Source organism: Hippocampus zosterae, chromosome 19 (genome assembly GCF_025434085.1).
Source record: "Hippocampus zosterae strain Florida chromosome 19, ASM2543408v3, whole genome shotgun sequence".
In the NCBI taxonomy this organism is placed as follows: Eukaryota; Metazoa; Chordata; class Actinopteri; order Syngnathiformes; family Syngnathidae; genus Hippocampus; species Hippocampus zosterae.
In genome coordinates this window covers 728,112-752,416 of record NC_067469.1, presented here as the reverse complement: position 1 = coordinate 752,416, position 24,305 = coordinate 728,112, and the positions used below count along the sequence as shown (strand labels likewise).

The window sequence follows — 24,305 nt, the reverse complement described above, 5'->3', positions numbered from 1 at the left end:
CGCATTCCAGGAAGCCATTTGTCAAATGAACGTCATCCCCTTTTATAATCGTCCCTTTTCCTTTCCAAGTGACGGCGCCGCCGCGAACGTTCATTCGTTGTTTTTTTGTCTCTTGTTTTCATTTCTACGCATGGGCTCGCATTTTAACTGAACTCCAAACGCTTTCCCGGAAACAATCGACAAAGACGAGAACAACTCTGAGGTCGAATACAGCCCCTACCAAGATGGCCGTCGACCTTAGTTTTGCTCCTATCGGAATATTCCGATGATTTGTCCCCCGTGGGAGTAATGAAAATGGCAATTGTCCATTCCTGCTTGAAAATGGAACTATCACCCCCCCCCCCCCCGCCACCCCCCCCCCCCCCCCAAAAAATCGGGACTTGATGCTCTCTCGGGAGACTTGTGTCAAAAAATGAGGTCATTCGATTGTTTTGCAGCGGACTTTAACTCGATTTAACATTTCCAAGATGTCATCTTTTTTTTTAATGACTTTTAATGACTAATTGAAATGGTCAAGACACGTTGAGTCATTGCTCTTTACGGCCAAGCCGGGTCGGGCCGGGCCCCTCTTTTGAGTGGGTCGGCCTGTACAAATGGATTTTGTCTAACATTTATTCGCCGATACTCGCCATCGATGTGTTAAGTCACTCCACGTGCAAGTAGGAGGTCAGTTGTCACTCCGTGTGTGTGTGTGTGTGTGAGTGTGTGTGTGTGTGTGTGCGCTCTCTCAGTGCTTTTGTAAACACAAAGTATGGATGGCTTACTGCTCGTATGTCCATTTCCTGTCAGTGTTCTCTGGGAATACTTCCTATGTTGACATTGTGTGTGTGTGTGTGTGTGTGTACAATGTCGCTCATTTGACATTAAGGGACTGGATGTCACATCCCGCCATTGGAATTTCCAGCGTTTTTTGTTCTTTTTTTTTTCCCCCTCCTAATTAACTCGGACTATGAGCAGGATTGGGAATGTCTCGTCTACTGTTTTGTGTGTGGCGACTTGACCGCTATTAACGGCGACAAAACTTTTGCCATCCTGCAAGAGTTCTTTCCTTATTTCCAGCTTACTCTCCATTGTTGAATTTATACTTGCGTGATGACGCCGCAGCTGAACTAGAGAGCACGGTGGTCTAAAGCCACATACACTTTTGTCTTAGTGTATCTTAACAGATTGACAGGAAAAAAAAAATAGTCCTAACGTCTTGCGTTGTATACAGTTATTTAAAAACAAAAATCCAGATGTGTTATCTAGGTGTAAGATGCGTTGGTTGAGTTGTGGAGACGCTTATTCACGAGGATGCCGGAGCGACAGGATTGCTTCCCAGAATGTTTCATGAGACGAAGGTCGACGGCGGGGCGTGTGCGTGCGTCACCGCGGCACGTTGCTGAGATCCCTTTGCACTCGGGTGACAATCTCTTCACCCGTTAGCTGCGCGTTTCTCGCCACGCTCCTCGGCGACGGCCTTCCTTTTCGTTTGACCGGATTCTGGCCCCTTTTGGGACCCGGAAATCGCCTTCAAGGAATATTTGCATTTACGCTGTAAATTCACTCCAATTGGATGTGATTTTGTGGTACTGTTAGCAAACGCTTTAGCCAACCGGCGATTCTATTAAAAGGAACTGCCCGGGAATTCGTCCACCTGCCGGGTGATTGACAAAGTAGACTTTTTGGCGTCAATAGCAAACAATTGCTAAGTGTTTAGCGGGTGAAAGCGGTTCTGGCGCTTTTTGATTTTTTCATTCGGCCTCCGGTAGTGGTGAATAGCGAGCTCCTCATTTTTCAAACTCTGCCAGCGCAAGGCTTTGGACTTTGTGCCAATGATGCTTTGTTTCGTTTCGTTTAGTTGAGTTTCTTTGTGTTCAAGCTGGGAAACTCGTGCTCATTAACAAACACTCCAACTCGGTTCCAGGTAAACAGGAAGACCTTTTTGTGCGGTGGCCCGGAGTCTGATTTTTCTTTTGGGCAACACACGGAAACATTTTGTGTCAGGTTTTAAAATATGTTTGGATTGTTATGCTCGGAAGAATAGCGCCAATGCGGTTGCCGCGGTACTTTCTCCTTGGGTGGCGCTGAAGCGGCCCGGACCCCCTTCCTCATTGTTGGTAGCTAATACTCACACAGACTGTCTGCATGAATGAGCCATCGTTTGTGTAAGAAAGTGTAAAATGTCCTAGAATAACTTTGGAACGGCATCTCAAAATCGTTACGGTAACGCCGGCCCGGGTGCCACACGAGACCTATTTGCTATTTGCCGATAACGCTAACGGCTACTTCTCGGAACCGCAGCCTTTCAGATCTCGACGGCGTTTTGGAGCTGAATGATGGGATTTTTCATCAGAAATTTGGAATGTAGCGGAAGGTTCATTCATTTTTAGCGTTAGCTTTATTTTTGCGGTCATGTCGCGGGCCCTGAAACATGAGCGGCGGGCCGCCAATGTGCCCCCGAGCCATAGTCTGGACACCCGCCGCCGGCGTCGTTGAACACGGCCGCATTGAGGCGTACGCGGTCAATAATTGAAACGACGTTGAGGCCGCCGGGCAATTGAGTTTTTCCCGAGTTCTGGCACTTCTCGGTCTTGCGTGAACTTCTTTGGGGCTTTCGCAGTTCATGCGCTCGAGCGTGAAGCAGAAACGAGCCAGACGTTATCGCGGATCCTAGTTAGCGGCAAGCGTTTTTGGCTGCGGACCGTGAGTCCCGATGCTACGGAGGGTCTTCGAGAACAAAAATGTCCGTCCCGAGCTTACGAGCCTGCGCTTCACATGGTTCCACTTTACTGGCTCGACGAGAAACAAACAAATTGCAGCTCGTTTGGGAGAGCGCGTGGGTATTTTTAACTGCTTTTGGCCGGCAAAGCCGCAGCGCAAACAGTTGCGCGCTCGGCAACGCCACTGACTCGGCAAGAAAGAGCCTCGCGCCGCATCCGATGAAAGAAAGCCGCACCTCCTCTGTTCGGCCTCGCTTTTTCGCAAGACTGAGTCAGCGAGATGCTCCGCCGTTGTAAAGCGTAAGACTGCGCATGGGCTGGATAATCCACATGCCGACTTGTTTGAACTCACACACACACGCGCGCACACCAAAAAAAAAAAAAAAAAGAAAGAGAGAGAGAAAGGAATGTCTTGCAGCTGCAGCCGCAACTTTCACAATATCCCTTGTTTGTGCTCAGGAACCTCAAAAGCAACTTTGAATTCCACTTCTAAGAGAAATGTGGGCTTTCAAAGAACCGCCGCATTTCTTTGGAGTGTTTTTTCTCAGAATGCGAACCTCTTTGCTCAGCCGCCTAATGCAATTATTTCAAGCAAATGAAATCACCAGCGTCGAGCTGAGGCCAAGACACTCGTTTCGACGGTTCTCTTCGTTTCGATCGGAGGGAAGCAAATCAAAACTCCTGCCATACAAAACTCCTGCCATACGTTTTTTTTTTTCTAAACAATGTCCACAGAGAGCAAACGAGCTGGCCAAGTGCGAGTTGAATTGCCTTCCCTCGGTCAGTCTGCCGTGTTTGGAGATGGTTACTGAGGAGACAGTATGCAGGAGGCCTCCCGCGCCTCCCGCTGAAAGCTTTTCTTTCTTTCCCTGATGGATGTCGCAGCCTCTTGCTCAGTCCAGATTTGTAATCTGCGGAGCAAACGCTTCTCGCATTGTTTTAGTTTTAGTTTTTGTTGTTGTTGTTGTTTTTTTGCAATAAAGGGCGGCCCGGTAGTCCAGTGGTTAGCACGTCGGCTTCACAGTGCAGAGGTACCGGGTTCGATTCCAGCTCCGGCCTCCCTGTGTGGAGTTTGCATGTTCTCCCCGGGCCCGCGTGGGTTTTCTCCGGGTGCTGCGGTTTCCTCCCACGTTCCAAAAATATGCATGGCAGGCTGATTGAACGCTCTAAATTGTCCCTAGGTGTGAGTGTGAGTGCCAATGGTTGTTCGTCTCTGTGTGCCCTGCGATTGGCTGGCAACCGATTCAGGGTGTCCCCCGCCTACTGCCCGGAGACACCTGGGATAGGCTCCAGCACCCCCCGCGACCCTAGTGAGGATCAAGCGGTTAGGAAGATGAATGAAATTCAAAGTCGCGTCAACCTGTCAGCTGAGCCTCAATGAAGTTTGTCTCATGTTGACGAAATGAACGTTACGGTGCATTCGTAACTCCGCCTCCCACCCCGTTGCCCCCTGAGGTGTTTTCGGATGCCAAGTTATCCCACTTTGCAAAAACTCACCAAGTAACTCAGACGAAACGAAATAGAAATAAGGAAAAAAATAAAAAAGACTCCCTGCAAGTGCATTCGTAAAACTAACTCGAGTGATGGACCTGGACCTGGGGGGCCCCGTCTGGCATTTTTTTCCCACTTGCTCGCCACTTCCTGTCTGCGCAGCACCTGTGGCCGTTCCCGAGCCAGACGGCCTACGTTGTCATTTGAAACATTCAAATGCCGTCCGTCCGTGCGCGTATCGGCGTAAAATAAACATCGCTCGTCGACTATCGTGTGTGTCGGTGTTTGTCAAACATGCAGAAATGCCGAAATCTGAGTGGGTGAAAATGATAACGACGTTCAGATAGCTTGTCGCCTTTCAGGCCGAGGCGCTAAAGCGCACTGATATGGACGTGTGACCTTTGCCCAAGATGAGACGCGGCGTACGTTTGGCACGGGATTAGCGGATCCGCTTTATCCTCGCAGGGGCGGGTAGTAGGCGGGGGCGCACCCTGAACCGCTTGGATCCTGATGTCCCCCACTTCAGTGGCCTTTTGGAGCACATGCTTGAAGAAATCTCGGGGAGCTTATTAATACATTTATATTCTCTAATCCTTATTTGTCGAGTTGCGGCGTCCGGGTGTAAAATTCACTGGAGAAGTTTCCAATTCCCATTTGCCCCGACCTACCTTTTGTTTGTTTTTTTGGTTTAAACTCTGACACATGTGGTCTTGGTGCCGTTGCAGCAGTGCCGCGCAACATGTGGTTTGATTTAGTGCTATGGAAAGATTCAAGGGGAGAAATGAAAACGAGCGCTGTCCTTTTCTTGTAACGGAATTTAACGACATCTCTCGGAAGCTTTTAGCAAAGCTCCAGTTCAAGCTCCCGAGCCCAATACCTGCGGGGCCTTATTGCGGATGGGGATCGGGTTTATGTGGTGTGTTGGCCAAGCGCGCCAGCAGGAGTTGGCCGCTTCTCTCTTCATGTTCGGTGGTGAGCAAGAAAGAAAATGGAATCGCCGAGAGATGTGCTGAGCGACGGCAGGATGAAAATGATGTTTGGTGCCTATTCCGGTGGCACAGCGTCATGTTGGTCACGGAGGAGGAATGTCAACGTGAAGGAAAGCGGGCATGTTTCATTCAATGCGGGCATGTGAAATTTCACATGATTGGAGCGAGGACTTAACCGCCCTTGACAAGAAGTTGGACTCTTGACGCGCCACTTGGAGGAAACGACTCAAGTCAATGACGTCAAATTGAACCGCTAATGCGTTATTTCACTTGAAAAGGCCTACCTGGCCCTCACTGCGTCATGTTCCTGCCTTCCCAAAACCACGTTTTGACCTAGAAAATTTCAAATTGCTGATATGCTTTAAAAAAAAATGGTACATCAAAGGCAACATGAGTTCCAAGCTGAAAGGCGAGTCTTGAGCCCGCTGTGAAAACCAAAAAAAAGCCCTGAAATTCTCCGGCGGACTGTTCCGTAGAACTGAAAACGCTGCCCTTACCATGAGTATGTGTACGAACTTAGAATTAGCTTTCCTATGACCCTTTTTGTGTTGTCTTGTCTTATTTGGACTTCAAAATGGCGCCGCGAGAGTGGCTGCCTTTCCAGCAGCTCCTAGATTTTGTTCTTCTACTTCTTCCTTTCATAACTTTGCTGCTGTGAATTGGGAATTTTGTCCATTGTCAGACTAATAAAGGTTTTCGTATTATTATTATTATATTTTTTGAAGAGAATAACTCTTGCCTGGCTGATTTTGGCTGTCAGCCCTCATCTGCGCTCTCACTACTTCCTGGTCACGTCTGACCTTCAAAATAAAGCTCCTGACTGGTTCGAGGAGCCTTATTTTGAAGGGCAAGGCGGCGCTCTAACCCTCTGCTGCCACGTGTGTGTGTATATAATATAAGGTGCACCTTTAAAAAAAAAAACAGTCCATAAAATGTTTTTTTTTTTTCCCAAACGACGTCTGCTTAGCCTCACGGTGGCCGAGCCGCTTTGAGGAGCACCCCGCGTCACGTAGAAGAGGGCTTTGGCGGCAAAATCCAAAGCCATGAAGCACTCCATCCCGTCGTGAAGAATGAAGAAAACATTTATTGGTTAAAATGGTTCTGACAGATACAATGACTGAGATTTTGCTTTGCCGTCATGCACGCGCGGATGGGCGCCGTCTGAACTGCGCTAACAAATGACGCTAACAAATGACGCTAACAAATGACGCTAACAAATTCTCCCGCGTTGTCAGTGGAATATGAACATCTGGTAGACCAGCGGTGGAATCGCTCGTGTTACCGCACTGTCGTGATTTCTCCGCTCTAGAATAAATTAGCAACATGTAATATCGGAAAAGTCTCCTCGCGTGGTGGGCGCATCATTGGAACATCTCAGTGCAAATGCCATTGTAGCCAAAAGTAGCCAAAAGTGACACATCCGCGTACCGACGGAACGACGCACCGACGCCTTCCCAAAAGCGCAAACGGAGATTGATTGGAACTCTTTTGGCGTTGTGTTGCTACGCTGGCATGTATTTACATACAAGTGACTAAATATTAGTCCGGACCTACCGAGAAGTCTTCTAAAAAACTCACATTTTCATTGTGGCAGTTAGCTTGATTTACAGTACTAACTATTTCTCAAGTAGCAACGCTGACATTGAGTCTTCGACAAAACAAACAAAAAAAAAACGCTAAAGAGATCATTCACACAAATATTTTTTAAAAAAAAAAGAATAAAATCTTTCTACTGTCTCCCAACAAAAAAAAAATCCCGCCACTCGCGCGCTCCTTTAAGAAGAAAAAAAATAAAAATAAAATAGTAAAATTCAAAGTTTATCAGGAAAAGCACATCCAGACCGAGTGCCGAGTTACGACTGTCGAAATGGCCAATCGACGCTTTGTGGGAAGTTGAAATACGATGACTAGTGGTCAATTGTTGATGGGAGCGGTTTCTTTCCAAAGCAAGCTCCCCCGAAACCTCGTTTTGGAAAGACCCGGCGGCCCATTGGCGGCGGCGGTGGGATTTTTTTTTTTTTTTAAATGTCCATATTTGAACTTTTAACGGCCTCGGCGTGCGCCGTTGGCAAACGAGGCCTGAAGTCAAGCAAACGGTCTCGCTTGAACTTTGTGACACGCCGCTAGCCCGGCGAGCGAGTTCCAACCAAGGCAGGAACCAGAACCCGTCCTGCTGGATCTGGTGAGCGCGGCCGCCTTTGGGCCCACTTCTACGGGGCGGGCTCGGGTCGGTGGAAGGAAGCTAAATGGAGAGTCGTCAAAACCGAGGAGAAATGTGTACCTTTTGACAGTGTCAACGGAGTTATCACAAGTTATCACGTCTCTCGCTGAACTAAGAGTCTGGAAGACCCCCCCCCAAAAAAAAACAGCGAGCGCGTTTTCCCCGATGGTCGGGTTTACACGTCCAGGTCGTCCGGCCTGGCCCTGCTGCTCATGCGGCTGCTGGCCCGACTGCAGGGCCTGGCGTCCATCAGCGGCAGAGGTTGCATCTCGTGCCCGGCGTGAGAGGACAGTTTCTTGTGCTCGTGGGGGGGGTCGTCGGGGAAGTCGAAGGCTTGCGCGTGGGAGTTTGAGATGGTGCTGCCCCCGCCGCCGCCGCCGCCTCCCCCCGTTCCCGTTCCCGTTCCGAGCTGGCCGAGGCGGCTGTGCTCCGTCGAGTAGTTGGCCCAGTTCTGCTCGTGGGCCTGTTTGTTGAAATTGCGACAGGAGCCGGTGCCCCTGTCTCCCGTGGCCAACTTGTAACCCGGGGGGGACATGGGCGAGAGCGGGGCGCTGGGCGAAGAGCAGCCGTTGTAGTACGCGTACTTGGTGGTGGAGAGTTCCTTGGGGGTGGGGCTCAAAGTGCCCCCGCTGGCGTAGAGCGTGGGCCGCTGCTGGCCCTTGACCCGATCTTTGATCCTCTTGAAGAAGACGTAGAAGAGCTCGATGACGTTGAGCAGCAGCGACACCAGGGAGACCACCAGCATGAAGATGATGAAGACGGTCTTCTCGGTGGGGCGGGACAGGAAACAGTCCACCCTGTGCGGGCACGGGACCCTCTCGCAGGTGTAGACCGCCGCCAGGCTGAAGCCGTACATGTACCACTGGATCACCAGGAAGCCCACTTCGAACATGGACTTGAAAAAAATGCTGACCACGTAGGTGCGCAGCAGCGCCCCCTTCATCTTGACTTTGCCGTGCTCGTCGATGCCGTGCTTGAGCTTTTTCATTTCGATTTTCTTCAGCGGCAGGTCGACGTCGCCGCCGTCGTTTTGCACCACCTTCAGCGCTTCCTCCTTGCGGTTCAGTTTCTGCTCCTTGCGGTTCAGGTAGAAGACGTGAGCCAGGTACAGCAGCGTCGGGGTGGACACGAAGATAATCTGCAGGACCCAGAATCGCACGTGGGAGATGGGGAAGGACTTGTCGTAGCAGACGTTCTCGCAACCCGGTTGTTGGGTGTTGCATTTGAAGGCCGACTGCTCGTCCCCCCAGGCCGACTCCACCGCCGTGCCCAGGACCAGGATTCGGAAGATGAAGAGGACGGAGAGCCAGACCTTCCCCCCGGCGGTGGAATAAGCCTGGACCTTGTCCAGCAAACGACCCAGAGCGCTCCAGTCGCCCATCGTCCGGGTAACTCGGCTGCAACGACAAAGCAAACCCGCGCGCGGGTGAGAATTGCGGGTGTTCCAAACGTCTTTGAACAGTGCCGGCCGTTGAATGTCCGCGCCGTTCAAAGACGTCCAAATCCGTCTTTGGGATCGAGTTTTGCGCTTGAAGGGACAATTTGACCCGAGATGCCATCCAAGGGTCATTTCTGCCCGTTTGGCTGTCCTTTGGCTTTGTCTCGCATAAAAGCAGCCAAATAGAAAAGCTGCAGGCTTTTTACAAAAGGACTATTTGGAAAACCTTTTCGGAAGGAAGGTGTTGACTTTGCCTCCCCATTCCAGATCAAACCGGTGGCAGCTCCCGAGTCGAAACATTTCATTCAGTCGGTCACATGAGGGGATTTGAGCTTAAGTACTTTCCCCGCTGCTCTCATTTTCTGCAGTCCCTTGAGCTCGGGCTCGTCCCCAAACTGGTTTGGGTCCTTTCGCAAAGCGACCACCCGCGCCTTTCGGTTTTTGCCCTTTCCCCCCTGCGCTCATTGTGCTTATCGTGCAGTGTTTCAAGTACACTTTGGCAGTTGTGCTCCTGCTGTGAGCTTCTTTGCGCCGAGCGTTGTGACGCAACGCGTTCGGAAGGCTAATGCCCTCCGTCCGTGCGCTTTATTTTGACGAGCAAAACGGGGTCACGTGGAATTTGGATTGCCAATTTGACATTGGATTTTTTTATTGTCTGTACAGTGTCCTTGGGTGGCATGAAAGGCGCTTTTACAATATTTGGGGGGGGGGGGCAACTGCCCTCGCTCTCTCTCAACCTTGATCCGGCTCTGCACTGCCATCTCCACATTCAGAACCCCCAAAAAAGAAACAAACTGTCATAAAGTGACCGAAGTTTTTGCGACCGTTACTTGAGGATCCTTCACGCGATGTCTTCATCAATCAGCCTTTGAGTACAAAGTGGGGGGGGGATCTTTTAAACTAAACTGGCAGCCCATTGCAAATGTCATTTGATTGTTTTTTGTTTTGTTTTGTTTTTTTTGTCACGTCGCAGGCCACTGAAAAATGGATAGCGGGCCGCCAATGGCCCCCCGGCCGTAGTTTGGACACCTCTCTTCTACATCTCCAGTGTTGCACAGCGTATTCAAAGTTTTAAGACGGCCGCTTTTAGTTCTGTTTTTCGATTGCCCCCATTTGGAGGCTGCTAATCTGAAACCTGCAAACGAGAAGCACGTGAACCCGAGCGGATTTTAGTCCCGAGTTCTTTTAAAGGTTAGTCAGCCACTCAAGGTTCATTCCCGCCACTTTCTACATGAGCGGTTTTGGTGGTAAATGATTGAGACAGCACCCGCGGCACCGACATGTCGAACACAAAGGCCCGCCCGCACGAAGCACAACACACAGAGGATGAATGGAAAAACCAAGTCCCGCTTTGGAGGTTGTAAACCGACTGCGGAGTAAAATCACATCTTTCGCTCCAAAGGTTCAAGGAACAGGATCGGCGGTCCGTCGGTCCACACATCTTAAAAGTTGCCTCCCACATCAATTAAATGACAGTGTGGGGCCATATTTCAATCACTTTTGTAAACAATCGCACCAAATGCGACTTGAAATGTACCATTTGAAGCTTCAAACTCACCTGGAAAGTTACAAAGAGGAAAAGAGGGAGCCCGCTGGGGCTCTTTCCGTGATGTCAACTGGAAATCTCTCTCCAGAGAGGTCCACATCCAAGTTTGAGAACGGACGGGAAACTGAGCCCAACTTATCAAACTTCCCTTATAAGTGTCCCGTCAGAAGAGGGGGAGTCACCTGACCTTGACGTCAAGACCGAGACCCTCTCGCGCTCCGTGAGAATGAAAAAAAAAAAAAAGAAAAGGCACGCCAACAGAAAAAGCGCCACGGAAAGTTAGTTATTCGAATTTACCAACAAGTGGGTGACTTATTAAATAATTGTCGGGAAAGTGTAAAAAAAATAATAATAAACGCCGATGCTTGAGCTGTTCCACACGAAAACATTTGCCATCGAGCCTGCCGCTTGTTTGCTTTTAAAAAGCCCCATCACGTGTGACTTATACATATCGCGTCAAAAGTGTGATTTTAATGTATTGATAAAACGTGCTCATAAGACAAACTTTGTAAGGAAATGATTTTATTCTCTGTGAACTTTTCTTGTTTCGATTTGCCCGTATATGCTGCCATCTGGCGGCTGAATTATACACTACAAGTAAAGGGGCTCTGGACTGGAGCGCAAATTGTTGCCGATCGGTTTTATGTTTTTTTGTCCGTCTATCGGCTTCACCAACGTAAATTGCCTTTGCGCAACTCACCAGTCAATCGATCTTCAAGTGAATTTTATAGATGCAGACACGTACGCTTAAAAGTGTCCCATAAAACATACCCAGTTCTGACAACATGGCCAAGGTAACTGAGGTCATTTGGGCGGATATTTTCTGCGTATCTGTGCTTTTTTTTTTTTTTTTAAAGAAACCTACAGTGGAATTCAAACTGACATTGAATTTGTCGTGTTATCAAGTCAGGCACACATGAGTCCAGCTGTCGTGTTAACGTGGGTAACTTTATTGAGCTTTTTCGAAACGTGTATCCTCTCTCTAATCACTCTCTCGTCTCCCGCTCTCGGCGCACACTCATGACGTATCGCCCCGCGACTCTATCGTCATGCTGTACACAATTACACCACAGAATTGACACGCATTTTAATTCAATTTGAAGTTTCAGAGTCAAATACAAGAGGAATATAAAAAAAATGTCAATTTTGGGAACTGACCACAAGAGTTCACATAAAAGCTTATATATACACACGCAGGTTTAATGACACCTCTCGGAAGAACAGCAAGTAGGAAATAACGCTCCGTTTGATGCTCGAGTTGTCCTGGTTGTCACTCCGAGTGGATGTGAGCGTCATCGCCGCTTAAGCGCGAGGTGACCTGAGGATGTAGAGGCAGCAGGGGGTAGCCCCTGTATTGGTTTGTTCCCCACGTGGGCTTGGCCGGCGCACACGGCGCGGCCATGAGCACGTGAGTCGCGGCCGCCATCTTTTTCTTTGCGCTTCGCCTCTTGTTGCACAGCAGGTAGGCGATCTCCACCACATTGAGGAGCGCCGAAAGGCCCGAAACCGCCAGCATGAAGTAGATGAAGATGGTCTTCTCGGTGGGGCGAGAAACATAACACCTGGAACCGCTCCCCAGCGCGCAGGGCGGCGAATTCTTACAGTGGAAATCCGAGACCACCTTGAGAGGGCCGAAGACGTAGAACTGTCCGGCGGTGAAGCCCACCTCCAGGAGGATCTTGAACACCAGCTGGGTCAGGTAGGTGTAAAACAAGATGCCTTTAATTTTCACCTTGCCTCTTTCGTCCGTGTACTTGGATGTCTTTGCTGGCTTCCCGTTCATCTTGCTCTGCTCCAGCCGCATGGTTTTCTTCTCCTTGTGGATGATGAAGACGGCGTGGCCCAGGTAGACCAGCGTGGGGGTCGACACGAAGGTGATTTGCAGCACCCAGTAGTGCACGTAGGACATGGGGAACAACCAGTTATAGCAGGAGTTTTTGCATCCCGGTTCTTTCGAGTCGCAGTAGAACTCGGACAATTCGTCATCCCACACGTTGTCCGCGGCGGCGCCCAGGACGAAGATCCTGAACACGAAGAGGACGCTCATCCAGATCTTTCCCACCACCGTGGAATGAGCTTGGACCTTGTGGAGAAGATTGGACAGGTACGACCAGTCGCTCATGGCGAAGGACTAACATCTGCGGGAGAGGAAGGCATCCAAAGGTAAGGAAACGGCATTTCCCGCCATCATAAAGAGCTGGGGCGGGGGGGGGGGGGGGGCTGGGGGGTTCCCGAAAATGTGACTTAGTAACTTAGCCAAGTTTCAAAGTCAACAAGAAGCTGGAGCATCCATTGACGGAAAAAAGATTGGTTGTCTTCTCCTGTCCCATGTAAGTCCATTTCAATTTCAAGCGGCGACTCTGTTTTTTTTTAAATACGTACAACACATTTGACAATAAAGTTGTATTCAATTCAATTCAATTCCAAATACGCAAAACAAAGAACTTGGTTTCTTTCCCCCCTCCCACCCCTTTTAAGAGGTCAAGCGGACCAAAAGCAGTCTGAAATGAAGCAACCAACACAAACCGCAGGCATCGTTGATGACTACAGCGTATATGTAGGCCGAGCTGGGGAAGCGTGATACTTACTCGCCCGGTACTTCATTTGAACAAAATCGGTATTATTTCAACATCCAAAAAGAAATACTTGCCTGACACACTTGCAGTTGCCAGGAAGTTCTCAAAAAGGATCGTTTTGACCACTGGCAACCAGACTTAAATACGTCCGAGTGAAATGGGCGTGGCCTAAATGACTCACAATTGCGCAACGGCTCCCTTGTTTCGCTGTGTCCAACTCGTGATTATTTTGAAACATTTCATCCGTTCAATTTCCTGGTACTGAGGCGGCGCGCTAAGTCACGCTGCGTAACCCACATTTGTTCCCTCCGTAAACTTTACCTCCCACTGTGGAGGGACGTAGCCCACGCCCAGGCGGCGCGTAACTGCCGTCACTCCCTTCGGACGTGAACTTTGAGTGCATTACTTTGGAAAACCTGCAAAGAAAGGCTTTTTTTGGGGGGGGGGGGGGTTTTGGTGCAGCCGAGTGAAACTTTTCTTGCCAGACTTTTCAAAATATGGCAGAATTTTTCAGCGGCCCTTTTCATCCTTGCGTTTTTCTGTCGACGGCCCTCAAACGAAAAGCTTTGGGCGGCCTTTTCTTCAAAGCGGCACAGCAAAAAAAATTTGGTGACAGACTAAATGTTATGCTCACTCTATTTTGCAGCACCGGGTGGTCTAACGCGGATTTGGTCCTGATGAGCATGTCTTGACTGTGAACTGACACCTGTTGAGGGGGGGGGGGGGGGAGTGGCCTTCTTTGCTCCGCGTGTTTGTTGAATTTGGGACCAGGAGAATGTTTGTAATCCAAATATAGGCTGGAGCCCATGAACGGTTTTCCTCACAGCTTTTAATAACGGAATATTCCGGGCACCGGCGAATTAACGACGATGGCTGCGTGTCACGAGAAATCGTTGACTTTGGTTTCATACTCGGGAGCGACTGAACGCCGTTTCATTGCAATGCAAAAGGAGTGCCGGTTATTCACTGAGGTGTCGCCCGCTGCCTGTAAACAAGGCCGTTACTCCTCAGCGTGAGTCGTCATCACCGCGTGAGAGTGCGAGTGGGTCGGCGTATAAAAAAAAAAAAAAAAAAAACTCTGATGATGCGGCAAAATCAAGCGACGCTATAAGAGAAGTGAAATCGTTCTGCGGCGCGCGCCAGGACTGAAGAAAGCGGGAACCCTTTGCTTTCGGTAGGTCCCGTCGTTGTCATTTCTGAAACGTTCGTGTTTCAATAGAATAGAATTGAACGGGTCAACCCGGGGTAAAGGTCACGTTAGATGACGACGGAGCCGTCGGAGCGGTTTGACCCGATTTGGCGTTAGCGATGTGTTGATATCGAGCCGGCTGAAAGAAACGAGAACGAGTGAGATCGGGTCACTTCATTCAAGTTGCGCGATGGACGGAATTCATCATTTTTTTTTCCAAGGGTGTGAATATGAAATGTGGGTTGTCGTCCACTTTAAACCCAATTATTGAAGCGCGTCAATTGTATGAACGCGGAGCAATGTGCTATCGTCATAGATGGCGAGTGCCGTTGCAATCTAAACCGTGCAGACCCAATTAAAATGAGTTTAAAAATCTTTTACAAAAATAATTTTGTAAAGCAGGGACCACAAAAAAAAGGAAATGAGGAACCCAAGTGTGAGATTTCATGAATAGCGACAACTTTGGATGTCAATGACGATAGACAGGAAACGTAGTCACTCGTGTGAAAATGAAGCGTCGGTTCGCTCGCCGTCCGCCCGAATGAGTTCTCACGGCGCTTTTGCAGGTCATTTGGGCTCAGCGCGTGTGGCTGTGGTGTCATCCCCCCCCCCAGACCCGCCGGAGATCCGCCGCCACCATGGGGGAGTGGTCCTTCCTGTCGGAGATGTTGGACAAGGTGGAATCGCACTCGACGATCTTTGGCAAGGTCTGGATGAGCGTTCTTTTCGTCTTCAGGATCTTCATCCTGGCGGCCGGCGTGGACCGAATATGGGGAGACGAACAAGCAAACATGGACTGCAACACCAAAAGCCCCGGCTGCAAGAACGCTTGCTACGACGCCTCCTTCCCCATATCTCACACGCGCTTCTGGGTGCTCCAGATCCTCACCGTCTCCACGCCCACGTTCATCTATTTGGGTCACGTCCTGCTCGTCATCCGCAGAGAGAATAAGCTTCGGCGACACCACCCGGAGCAAAAACGGCACCTGATCAAGACGCCCAAATATTCCGACGAACACGGCAAGGTGAAGCTCAAAGGCTTCCTTTTGTTCAGCTACCTGATGCAGCTCCTGTTGAAGATCTTGCTGGAAGCGGCCTTCGTCGCCGGCCAGTACTTCATCTACGGCTCCATTCTCATGCCGGAAAAGATTACGTTCCGAGGCGGAAGCTGCATGACCCACACCGACTGCTTCATCAGCCGTCCCACCGAGAAAAACGTCTTCATCGTCTTTATGTTGGCCATGGCGGTCTTTTCGGTCATGCTCAACATTACTGAAATATTCCATCTGATGATCTTAAAGTTGAGGCATCGCAAAAGGAGGGGCGCCGGCTCGTTTCTTGCCGAGTGAATGGGCCACTCGGACAAGAAAGCTGGGCACGCGTTTTCACCTGCGAACTTCCGGAAATACCTTCCATGTAGACCAGGGGGTGTCCAAACCTTCTCGTTTGAGGGCTGCCGACAAGAAAACGCAAAGGCCCACTTGAAAATTCGTCCACTTTTTAAAAACCTCATAAATTGTTTGAAACGTCTCGGGTGGCCGACAGCCCCCGATCTCGCAAGTTAGATCTGGTTCTTTGACCTTCTCTACGTATGCAAATGAACTGCAAATAAACTAAACTACAATATAAATGGCACGTTGTATTTTTCTATGACCAAGTGAAGACCTTTTTGCAATCATTGTCAAAAATATGTTGAGGGGAACTGAAAACCATTTGGGCAATCTCATTTATTAAATTATTAGAAGGCATTTTTGAGAGGGGGGGGGGTGCAAGTCAGGCTCCAGCCTTCCACATAAGTCTATAATCTCAGCTATTCTTTGCATGATATATTGTTAGATTTTGTGTTGTATTTGGGCAATTGTATTGTACACAATACAAAAAATACATTGCCCAAATAAATTGTGTGTGTGTGTGTGTATTTAAATATATATAATGTGTACGTGTGTATGTGTAAATATGTGTTTTAAGCTGTTTTTAAGGCGTCGTGGAGGGAGGGAGTGACGTCACTTCCACTCCGGAAGTCATCACGTGGAAGTTAGCGAAAGGAGACCGTTACTTGAAAATGTCTCGAGACAAAAGATATTCAGTCAGGGCCCCGCAGCTGTCGTATCGTGCTCAAATGTCGCAAAGTGGATAATAATCGCGTCTAAATCCCTCACTGCCCTCCTTTTTCCCCACTGAGGTTTTTTTTTTCTTCCCTTTCCGACCGCAAAGCTGTTTTCCGGCTGTTACGTAAAACGTCTTCCCGCTGCCAATGTGGAACAGAGGTGATCTTGACGATGGATACGATTCTAATAAAACAGGTGAGATTTTGTTATCGTTCTGTAAATGAACGTGCCATAAGATTGTGACTTGTTTGTCGATGCGTGCGTGGAAGCAGATTAATGACGTTGGTCGATTTAAAAGGCCGAACTGCGACGACTTGAATTTACGTCACCGCGTTGGCGGCAATACCGCACGAAAGCGTCGCGTGGTGGAGGGAAGCTTCTATCGATCGATCGATCTATCTATCGTCGATATAAAAGTGTACATAACCTGAACAACTCCAATGGAGGGAGGGAGGGGGGGTTTGTCAGGCCAAGTAAAATCAACAGAGTATATTGTACTTGCGCAAGTATGGACACACTCGAGCCTCTTCTTTCTCTGGCGAGCACTTTGAAACAGTTATTCATCCCTTCGTCACATCACCCAGCTGGTTTACTGTAATGCACTTGACTTTGGAGTCGGCCAATCCTCCATGAAGCATCTCCAGTTGGTCCAAAATGCTGCTGCTCGCCTCTTGACTGGCATGTAACTCCTACTCTGGCTTTCCTTCACTGGCTCCCTGTCCATTTTGGAGTTCTTTGTAAGAACCTTTTATTTGTTTTCAAACCTTTTAAATGGCCTCACACCACTTTAAGGAGGGCAAACATTCAAGAAAACACTTGTTTTCCTTCATCAAGGTTCTCACTAACGAATATGGACCCCTGACTCCTGTACAATGTTTATTTTTTTAAGGTTCAAGTCGTGGCGGCTCTCCTGGCTGGATCCCAAGCCATGAATCATCGTGGCACAGCAAACAGCCTGGACCTGGAAACGGCATATTTGGACGTCGCCACAGCGCCGTGTCAGACAGCGGCGACACCGGCATTGGTACCTACTGCTCTGATAGCGTGGAAGGTACGGCGAAGTGTTTCTATGGCAAATGGAACGTTGAATGACATGCTTGATGAGTTGTATTGTGTACCGTGTGTCCTCATGTGTGGTATTTATTTATACCCTTCAGATGACTCCTGTTCAAGCACCACGCCTTCATCTCTCCGACCGCTGTCCCGTCGTCACTCCAGTCAGGAAGATGGCTTTGGCGGCGGTGTCCCGGTTGTCCACGTCAAGCCATCCTGCGGCAGTGTGAGAGCCGCAAGCTCACCCGCTGGCACGGCTCGTTGGGCCAACTCTTGCCCACTGAGCCCCGCAAGCACGTCGCGGACCCTTGCTGCACAAACCGGCGTTGACATGCAGGACCAGCAGCCCATCCGAAGGTGGTCCTCCCTCACCAAGTTGTCTTCCGGTGTTGAAAAGAACTCCAGGAAGGCATCGGTCCAGCATCACAGTCCAGGTTCACACGGCTCCCTGGACAGGGGTCTGCTCTTGGGCTTCAGGAAAGAACCCCGCGCTTTAAATCGGGACCTGTATTTACCGCTATCTTCCTCCTTGCTCTCTCATAGCTTATTGCAACGCTCTCCCGGTGCCCGTCCTTGCGACTGGAGCAAACCTAGCAGTAAATCCGGTTTGGAAACGGACCTCTCGCTGTCCTCGACCCTCTCCTCGCCCGTTAAACGCGGCGGCTTGGGCACGAGCTGTAGTAGCTTGACCGAAGCTAAACTGCCATTGGGAGGCGCTCAAGTTTACGGCCTCGGTTTGTCCAAGCTAGCGGACTCGCCGCTCGGCCACCCGGTTGACTCCCCGATTCAGCCGGCCGTCCGCACGCAAATGTGGCTGACAGAGCAGATGGAGTACAGCTCGAAAGCGGAGCGCGCAGGAGAACTTGGCCAGGGCGGTGGCGGCGAGGCAAAGGTCTGCGGCGGAGAGGGAGCGGCACTTGAGCAAGGCATCAACCAGGTAAAAGCAATCAATCTGAGCTCCATTGATAAATCCCACTCACTTGCGCGCGCACACACACACACACTTAATTTTTCGATGCTATTTCCCCGACCGCCTCAAGGGGGCACCGCAAATGTCTGTGGCATTTTTTTATTGGGGGAAAACGAGACTTGCTCGTGCATTTGTCAGATGCTGCAGGGGACGACCCATTTTGTCAACACTCTGGTGAAGGTGAAAGAAGGAATGCTGAGACAAAAAGAACTGGAGATCGATCGGTGAGTTGGTGGCCACCTTCCGCGCTCTCCTACCGCTTCGCCTTCAAGGCGTCATCGGCAATGCTGTCGGTTGTCGAGCTTTCCCTGGTTGTTTTGTTTTGTTGTAGACAGAAGCAACAGATCCTGCAGCTCCACGCCCGCATTCGAGAAAACGAGTTGAGAGCCCAGCAGGTGCTGCACAGTCACAGGTGGTTTGAAGACCCTCAAATCCTCACGATGAAGGTGATTCTTCCCAAGCCGCCCGGAAATACTGTGCGGGTGGAATCTGGAGACGCTCTTTGTGGTCACACATATTATTATTATTTTTATTTGTTTTTTGCCCAACAGAAGTCCGTGAAGGAAGGACCACCCGATCGACGGCGTTGCGATGAAGACCTCAGCAGGAAGCTGGCAGTGTCCGAACTGGAAGTTCTTCATCTCAATGAGCTTTACAAGCAAGCCACTCACAAATACACCGAAGACCTCAAGAAACTGGAGGAAAAGGTAGCGGGCGGGCGGCACACATTGGCAACCGCGGGAGAGCAAACTTCCACTGCCTCTTTTCCTAAATCAACCCACCATGTTTGGGCCACCAGATCAAGACAAGGGATCGCTACATCAGCAGCCTGAAAAAGAAATACCAGCGGGAGAGCGAGCAGAACCATGAAAAGCAGCAACGCATCGAGACTCTGGAGAAGTACCTCGCTGACCTGCCAACTCTGGGCGAGGTGCAAGTTCAGGCCCTGCAGGTACGCACAAGCGACTTCAACTTGGAGAAGGACATCAATTCAATTGTTTTTAAATCTGTGAGGGAAAAAAAAAACAAAAGCACAAAAAAAAACTTTTTGTAAAACAGTTTCCTGATGCAAATTTTTCACAATTGATTCGCTAATTTGCGCGTCGTGCTTTGTTTTGTTTTGTTTGTGTGTGTGGGTGCGCGCTCAGCTGGAAACGGTGCAGCTGAGAGCTCGGGATCTGGAGCGAACGGTGTCGCGCCTGCAGAAAAAACTGGACGGCAGCTGCGCTCTGCTGAAGGAGAAAGACGCCACGATTGAGACGCAAGCCAGGAGGGAGGAGGAACTCGTCGCAACCGTGCACAGGTCACATTCTGATTTAGCGAGTTGGCATCTCTTTGCTACGACTTTACTTTCGGGTGTCTTCAAGGCCCCTGTCATGCTTAGAATTTTTTGTGGATGAGCAGCAAAAAGCTTATCGACACCTTTTTAGATTTAGGAACAGGAATGGTCTCGGATGTTCTTTTTATGGCTTGCTCCTGTGCTATCGTGTCAAGGTTGCAGCAGAAGGTGCAGAAGTGTTTGGAGGATGGCGTGAGGCTGGACCTGAAGCATCTCCAGGTGGAAAACTCTCAACTCCTGGAGAGACGAGAGCGCAGCGGCAAGGTGGGTGCGCACGCTTTGCAAGCGCTTACGGTAGCCGTCGCGAAGGCGGTCCTTGAGCGGTCGCTAACGCCTTCGCCGCGCTCTCCCCTGCAGCTCATGGAGCATCAGAAAGAACAGATTGAGAGGCTCAACTCACAGCTGAAGGTCGGCTCCCGGTCTGGTCTTTTATCGGCGAGATGATGGGACTCCAACAATTACTCACTGCCTACCGCATGTCAATAGGTGACCGGTACAAGACGACAGAAGGGAAGAAAGCTTGCGCAACACCCGAGTCCTCCTGACAACCAAGAGCTTCGATCCGGTGACTCCGCAACCTTGTCACAGGTACCCCTTAAACAGCCGCCGGCTCCAAGACTCCAGCTGCCCTCAACGTGTCGGCTTTGCCTGGACAGGTGGATGAGTGGCTGCGGGAGCGCAGCGGATCCAACGCAGAGCCGCCGCAAGCGGGGGCGCTCCTGAAGGAGTTGTCGCTGTGTCTGCTGGACCTTCAGGCTCTCCGCAGCATCCTGGTGCAGCGAGCGCAAGGGAAGGAGCTCAACTTGTCTCTGCTGCTGGGCATGACGTGTACGTGGACCAACACGGCCGCCTTCAAAATGTCACACAAATGTCGATTTGAGTTGCTGTGTTGAGTTGCACGCCGACACCGCTACAGAAGTCAAATTTCCCGCAGGCCTTCACAAACAGTCCAAAATGGCTGCCAATTTTCCAAACCGGGCCGGCGTGAAATGAGTTCAGGAAGTCTGATTGTCCTCCATGGTGTCCGTCCGTCCGCGGTAACTTCATGTTTCCGCGCAGCTTTGAACGCGTCTGCGGAGGAGAGCGAGCGCAGGGACGAACAAGAAGAAGTCGTGCCGTTGAAGCCGCTCCAGGTCGGCCAGCTGAGGCGAGGCGTCGACGAGCTGAGGAAGAACATCGCCGAGTGGTACGGCCACTTCCGCGCTTGACGGCCGAGTCCCCGCCCACCTTTCACGCCGGCCCACCGGGATGGATGGCGTTCCCCCCACCGCTCCGTATGTATACTGACGTGGGATGGCAAGGTTGAAGTGGAGCCCCGGGATTCGGATGCTCGCGGAGCGACTTGCGTGGCCTGTGCGAAGGCGCTCTTCGGACACATCAATGACCCGCTCGGGTGAGTTTTGGAACAAAAGGCGTTTTGGCACTTTGGTCCGCCAAGTACGTCGACGTGATTGGCGATATATGAGCCGTTTGATCTTTTTCGGGGCTGCGACGGCGTTGGCGCGACCTCACAATAAGACTTGATTCTTCTTCAATGAATATTCTGACTTTGCTCTCGAACAAGTACGACTTTTGTTTCTTGGACGCTGCCGCGTTGCTGCCATGCCAGTGTGGCATTTTTTTTCCACCTGGCTCAGAATGGCGGCAGCTTGATTGGACAGAAGTCGTTTGATAGATTCCTTCCTTTATGGTCCAAAAACGGATGTGACAATGTAAGAATCAACTATTTTTGTATCGCGTATTTATATTCGCTGGAAAATACTCAATTGGACTCCAATGTCCTGACGCGCATGGCTCAGCACGAAGCTTCCGCTTTCATCATTTTTCCACATTTGCCTCCGTCCAGACATGAAGATGAACAATTAGCCGTGAGGCGGACGTGCTAAACCAGCCGCTGTATTGGACAGAAAAGTTCAGTCAAAATGTTACCAAAATAAAATCCCTACAGCACAGTTTGTACTTAGTCCAGTTTGTGGGATGCATTTGGAAGTGAAAAAATACTGTCGGGACTCTGCAGCTCCACAACGTGTTGATTCCCTCTTTTAACGCTGTCCATGATTTCTAAAATGTTTTCTTTAATGTTTAAGATCTTCAAACAAATTTGAAGGTCTGATAAACCTAACCTCAACAAACGTCAAATGCAGTGTTTAAATGATTCTTTTGAAGGTGTGGGGGGGGGGGGGGTGACTACCTGACATCCGACATCAGTTTGTATAAAGTTACAGGTAATTCCGAAAGTTTGAGGACCCCTTGGGGGGTACGTACGCGTCTCCGGCCGGGGCGCACCACCGGCCCGCCGCTTTGGGGAGGTGGAGTCAGAGCGTGCGCAATAACACCCAAAAAATGGTGAACGATGCCTGCGCAGAAAAAAAACTCTGGTGAAGGGCAGATGGGGGGCGGTGGGCAGGATGAGGCCAGTGTTTGTTCCAGAAGCAGAGTGAATGTTCATCACTTGTCATTGGTTGCTATGGCAACTGTCTGATGCTCTGCTGACAAGTGGCTCAGGTGGCCCCTGGAATAGGAGCCCCCCCCCTCACTCCAACCCTCCTTTGCAGAGGCCACTTCTGGTGATTGGACACGCCTCAAACGGATTGGGGTTGGGGGGTGGGATTTGGGGAAGGGCGTTGCCCTGGCAACTGCTGTCAGTTGTTACCTCCAATGTTTGCTTCAACATTAGCGTGAATACTTGCAAAATTCTTGCTCATCTCAGCTCCCAACGCTACATTTGTAGCCTTTTCATCTCGTTCTCGTCATCAATGATTAAAAGAGAGATGAGACGGCGACAGAAGTGGCGATTAAAAAGAGGCCAGAAAGGAGGAGCCGCTCCTCTTTAATTCGCTCGACACGGAGAAGGTGATTAAACCTTCCCTAAGCTGAGCTATGATCCGGCAAGGCAGCCTGATCATCTGCGCTCACCTGCGCCGCGCCGTAATCATATTTTCCGCCAAAGAAACGTCAATCTTGTCACAAGCGTCTCACCGCTGCTAACTGCGTGTGTTTGTGTTTCCATGACGACACTTGTTAGTTTTTATTCTTTTTGGACATTTGTCAAAAGAGTCCAGAAACATCCAAAACAATGAGCAAGCTCTCAAAACACGCCCACACAAAGAAAAGCAAAACAGAACACACATAAACCTTAATTGCAGAGTTGATTGCTAATTGCTAAAAAGTCACAGCAAGCACAATCTTCTCGCGCTCCATTTGATATTTTAGAGGTAATAATTTATCTGAATAAATACACGCACATGAATAAATACATAAATAAGAGCAAAATGGTGGTAAAGGAGTTGAACCTTCAAATATTTTTTTTTTGACCTAAGGCATTGGTGGTGACGCTAGTCGCTTTGTTTTTTGCTCCGGTACGATCTGACGAGCCAAAAGTTGATAAGCAAGCGTCACTGTGCCAGTCGCACACGTGGAGGGATGACGACAGGGAAGCAACGGGACATCAAATGTACTGCCGGGTCGCCGGCAAGCACGTATTCGCATTTGCAGATGTCGATTCTCCAGTGAAGCCGAGATGACGCAGGAATGAACCCAGATCGCAACCCGGAACCTCAGAACCGCGAGGCAGACGCGCCGACCACTTGCCGGCCGCGCAACCCGTCGGCGTCCTCGGACGCAGCTGCGCTCAGGTCGATGGGGGTGTGCCGCACGGCCGCGTGGTTCCACAGGCAGGATTGACGGTTGAACCTTTCGGTGCCCCGAGCGCGCCGGCCCGGCTCCTCCCCTTCCGAAGCGGACTCGGACGGGCCGGGCCCCGCCGCGGGGAGGCTCTTAGCCTGCGCCTTGGGCTTGTGCCAGCGGCGGTGTGACGCCAGGTTGGCGGGGCAGCTGAATCCCTTGTCGCACTCGGGGCAGCGGTACTCCACTCGGACGATTCTGGAGCAGCGGTGCTGGGCCAGGCCGAGCGGGTCGGCGTACGCCTCCCCGCACAGCTGGCACACAAACCGGCCGTCCGTGCCGCCCGGAGAGCGGCGCTCGGCGGCCGGAACGGCCCGGATCTTTAGCCCCAGAACGGGCGAGGTGGTGACGTGGTCCTCAAAGTGCAGCTTCCGCATGTTCTTGACCCTTTTGCTGGCGGCTTTGACTTTGCACTCGGGGTCAGCGGCGCCGGAGCCCATGTCGAAGAGGTGCCCCAGGGCGGCGAGCGCGGCGGGGAAGGCCTCGGCCGACGCCGGCGAAGCCAAACCCGAAGCCGGGTGCCTCTCGGCTTCCCGCTCTGCGCTCGCCGGCCAGGTTGGGCTACAGAGGGCTCGGTACACCCCCTCCGGTATGCCGAAGCGAGCGGCTCCGCACTGGCGCTCCGGTGCCGCCGTCCAGCGGGAGCGCGTGGACGCGCTCGTGAGCTCTTGCGATGAAGCCCCCAAAGGTTTCCGCTCCTCCGCCTCATCCTGGCACCGCCGGCGGTACGACAGCGGGTTGAGCCTCTTGCTCCTCTTGACCAGGAAGCCTCTCGGCATCTTGAGCAGCTCAAGGCACTTTTGGGGGATCCCAGCGGGTCTCTGCTGCTCCTCAACAAGTGCACCCTTTTTTAAGGCCGCATTGACTCCCTCCCGACTCCCAGTCGCTTCATCTGCCACCAATCAGAGGGAGGTTCCCGCCCCCCTCCCTCGTTTTCCCTCTTGAATTTGGACACACACACACAGTGCCCTCCCCTGAGAAACCCCTCCCTCCGCATGT

At 50.8% G+C, this 24,305-nt stretch overlaps 5 protein-coding genes across 5 annotated transcripts; 2 read left to right on the top strand and 3 right to left on the bottom strand.

The window, feature by feature from the left end:
• Nucleotides 1–7,107: 7,107 nt before the first annotated feature.
• Nucleotides 7,108–10,568, bottom strand: gja1b (gap junction protein alpha 1b). Its single transcript, XM_052052092.1, has 2 exons — nt 10,400–10,568; nt 7,108–8,800 (listed from the first exon to the last, which is right to left on the bottom strand). The coding sequence occupies exon 2, from the start codon at nt 8,782–8,784 to the stop codon at nt 7,579–7,581; it is 1,206 nt and encodes a 401-aa protein (XP_051908052.1). The 5' UTR covers nt 8,785–8,800; nt 10,400–10,568; the 3' UTR covers nt 7,108–7,578.
• Nucleotides 10,569–11,316: 748 nt separating this feature from the next.
• On the bottom strand, nt 11,317–12,540 carry LOC127591870 (gap junction Cx32.2 protein-like). The gene has a single exon (XM_052052108.1). The coding sequence runs from the start codon at nt 12,507–12,509 to the stop codon at nt 11,658–11,660; it is 852 nt and encodes a 283-aa protein (XP_051908068.1). The 5' UTR covers nt 12,510–12,540; the 3' UTR covers nt 11,317–11,657.
• Nucleotides 12,541–14,677: 2,137 nt separating this feature from the next.
• On the top strand, nt 14,678–15,858 carry LOC127591871 (gap junction Cx32.2 protein-like). The gene has a single exon (XM_052052109.1). The coding sequence runs from the start codon at nt 14,791–14,793 to the stop codon at nt 15,499–15,501; it is 711 nt and encodes a 236-aa protein (XP_051908069.1). The 5' UTR covers nt 14,678–14,790; the 3' UTR covers nt 15,502–15,858.
• A 291-nt stretch (nt 15,859–16,149) lies between these two features.
• Nucleotides 16,150–21,573, top strand: cep85l (centrosomal protein 85, like). Its single transcript, XM_052052097.1, has 13 exons — nt 16,150–16,455; nt 17,150–17,311; nt 17,418–18,250; nt 18,422–18,507; nt 18,615–18,729; nt 18,835–18,990; nt 19,083–19,235; nt 19,432–19,586; nt 19,778–19,886; nt 19,980–20,030; nt 20,109–20,210; nt 20,279–20,450; nt 20,682–21,573. Exons 1-13 carry the CDS (start codon nt 16,407–16,409, stop codon nt 20,828–20,830), a joined length of 2,292 nt encoding a protein of 763 aa, XP_051908057.1. The 5' UTR covers nt 16,150–16,406; the 3' UTR covers nt 20,831–21,573.
• A 438-nt stretch (nt 21,574–22,011) lies between these two features.
• Nucleotides 22,012–24,110, bottom strand: LOC127592701 (insulinoma-associated protein 1a-like). The gene has a single exon (XM_052053654.1). The coding sequence runs from the start codon at nt 24,083–24,085 to the stop codon at nt 23,180–23,182; it is 906 nt and encodes a 301-aa protein (XP_051909614.1). The 5' UTR covers nt 24,086–24,110; the 3' UTR covers nt 22,012–23,179.
• Between the last annotated feature and the right edge of the window lie 195 nt (nt 24,111–24,305).

Coding starts and splice junctions, on each gene's coding strand:
- gja1b (XM_052052092.1), bottom strand. CDS start 8,784: ATGGGCGACTGGAGCGCTCTGGGTCGTTTGCTGGACAAGGTCCAGGCT.
- LOC127591870 (XM_052052108.1), bottom strand. CDS start 12,509: ATGAGCGACTGGTCGTACCTGTCCAATCTTCTCCACAAGGTCCAAGCT.
- LOC127591871 (XM_052052109.1), top strand. CDS start 14,791: ATGGGGGAGTGGTCCTTCCTGTCGGAGATGTTGGACAAGGTGGAATCG.
- cep85l (XM_052052097.1), top strand. CDS start 16,407: ATGTGGAACAGAGGTGATCTTGACGATGGATACGATTCTAATAAAACA. Junction 16,456..17,149: donor ATACGATTCTAATAAAACAG/GTGAGATTTTGT, acceptor TATTTTTTTAAG/GTTCAAGTCGTGGCGGCTCT. Junction 20,031..20,108: donor GGCTCAACTCACAGCTGAAG/GTCGGCTCCCGG, acceptor GCATGTCAATAG/GTGACCGGTACAAGACGACA.
- LOC127592701 (XM_052053654.1), bottom strand. CDS start 24,085: ATGCCGAGAGGCTTCCTGGTCAAGAGGAGCAAGAGGCTCAACCCGCTG.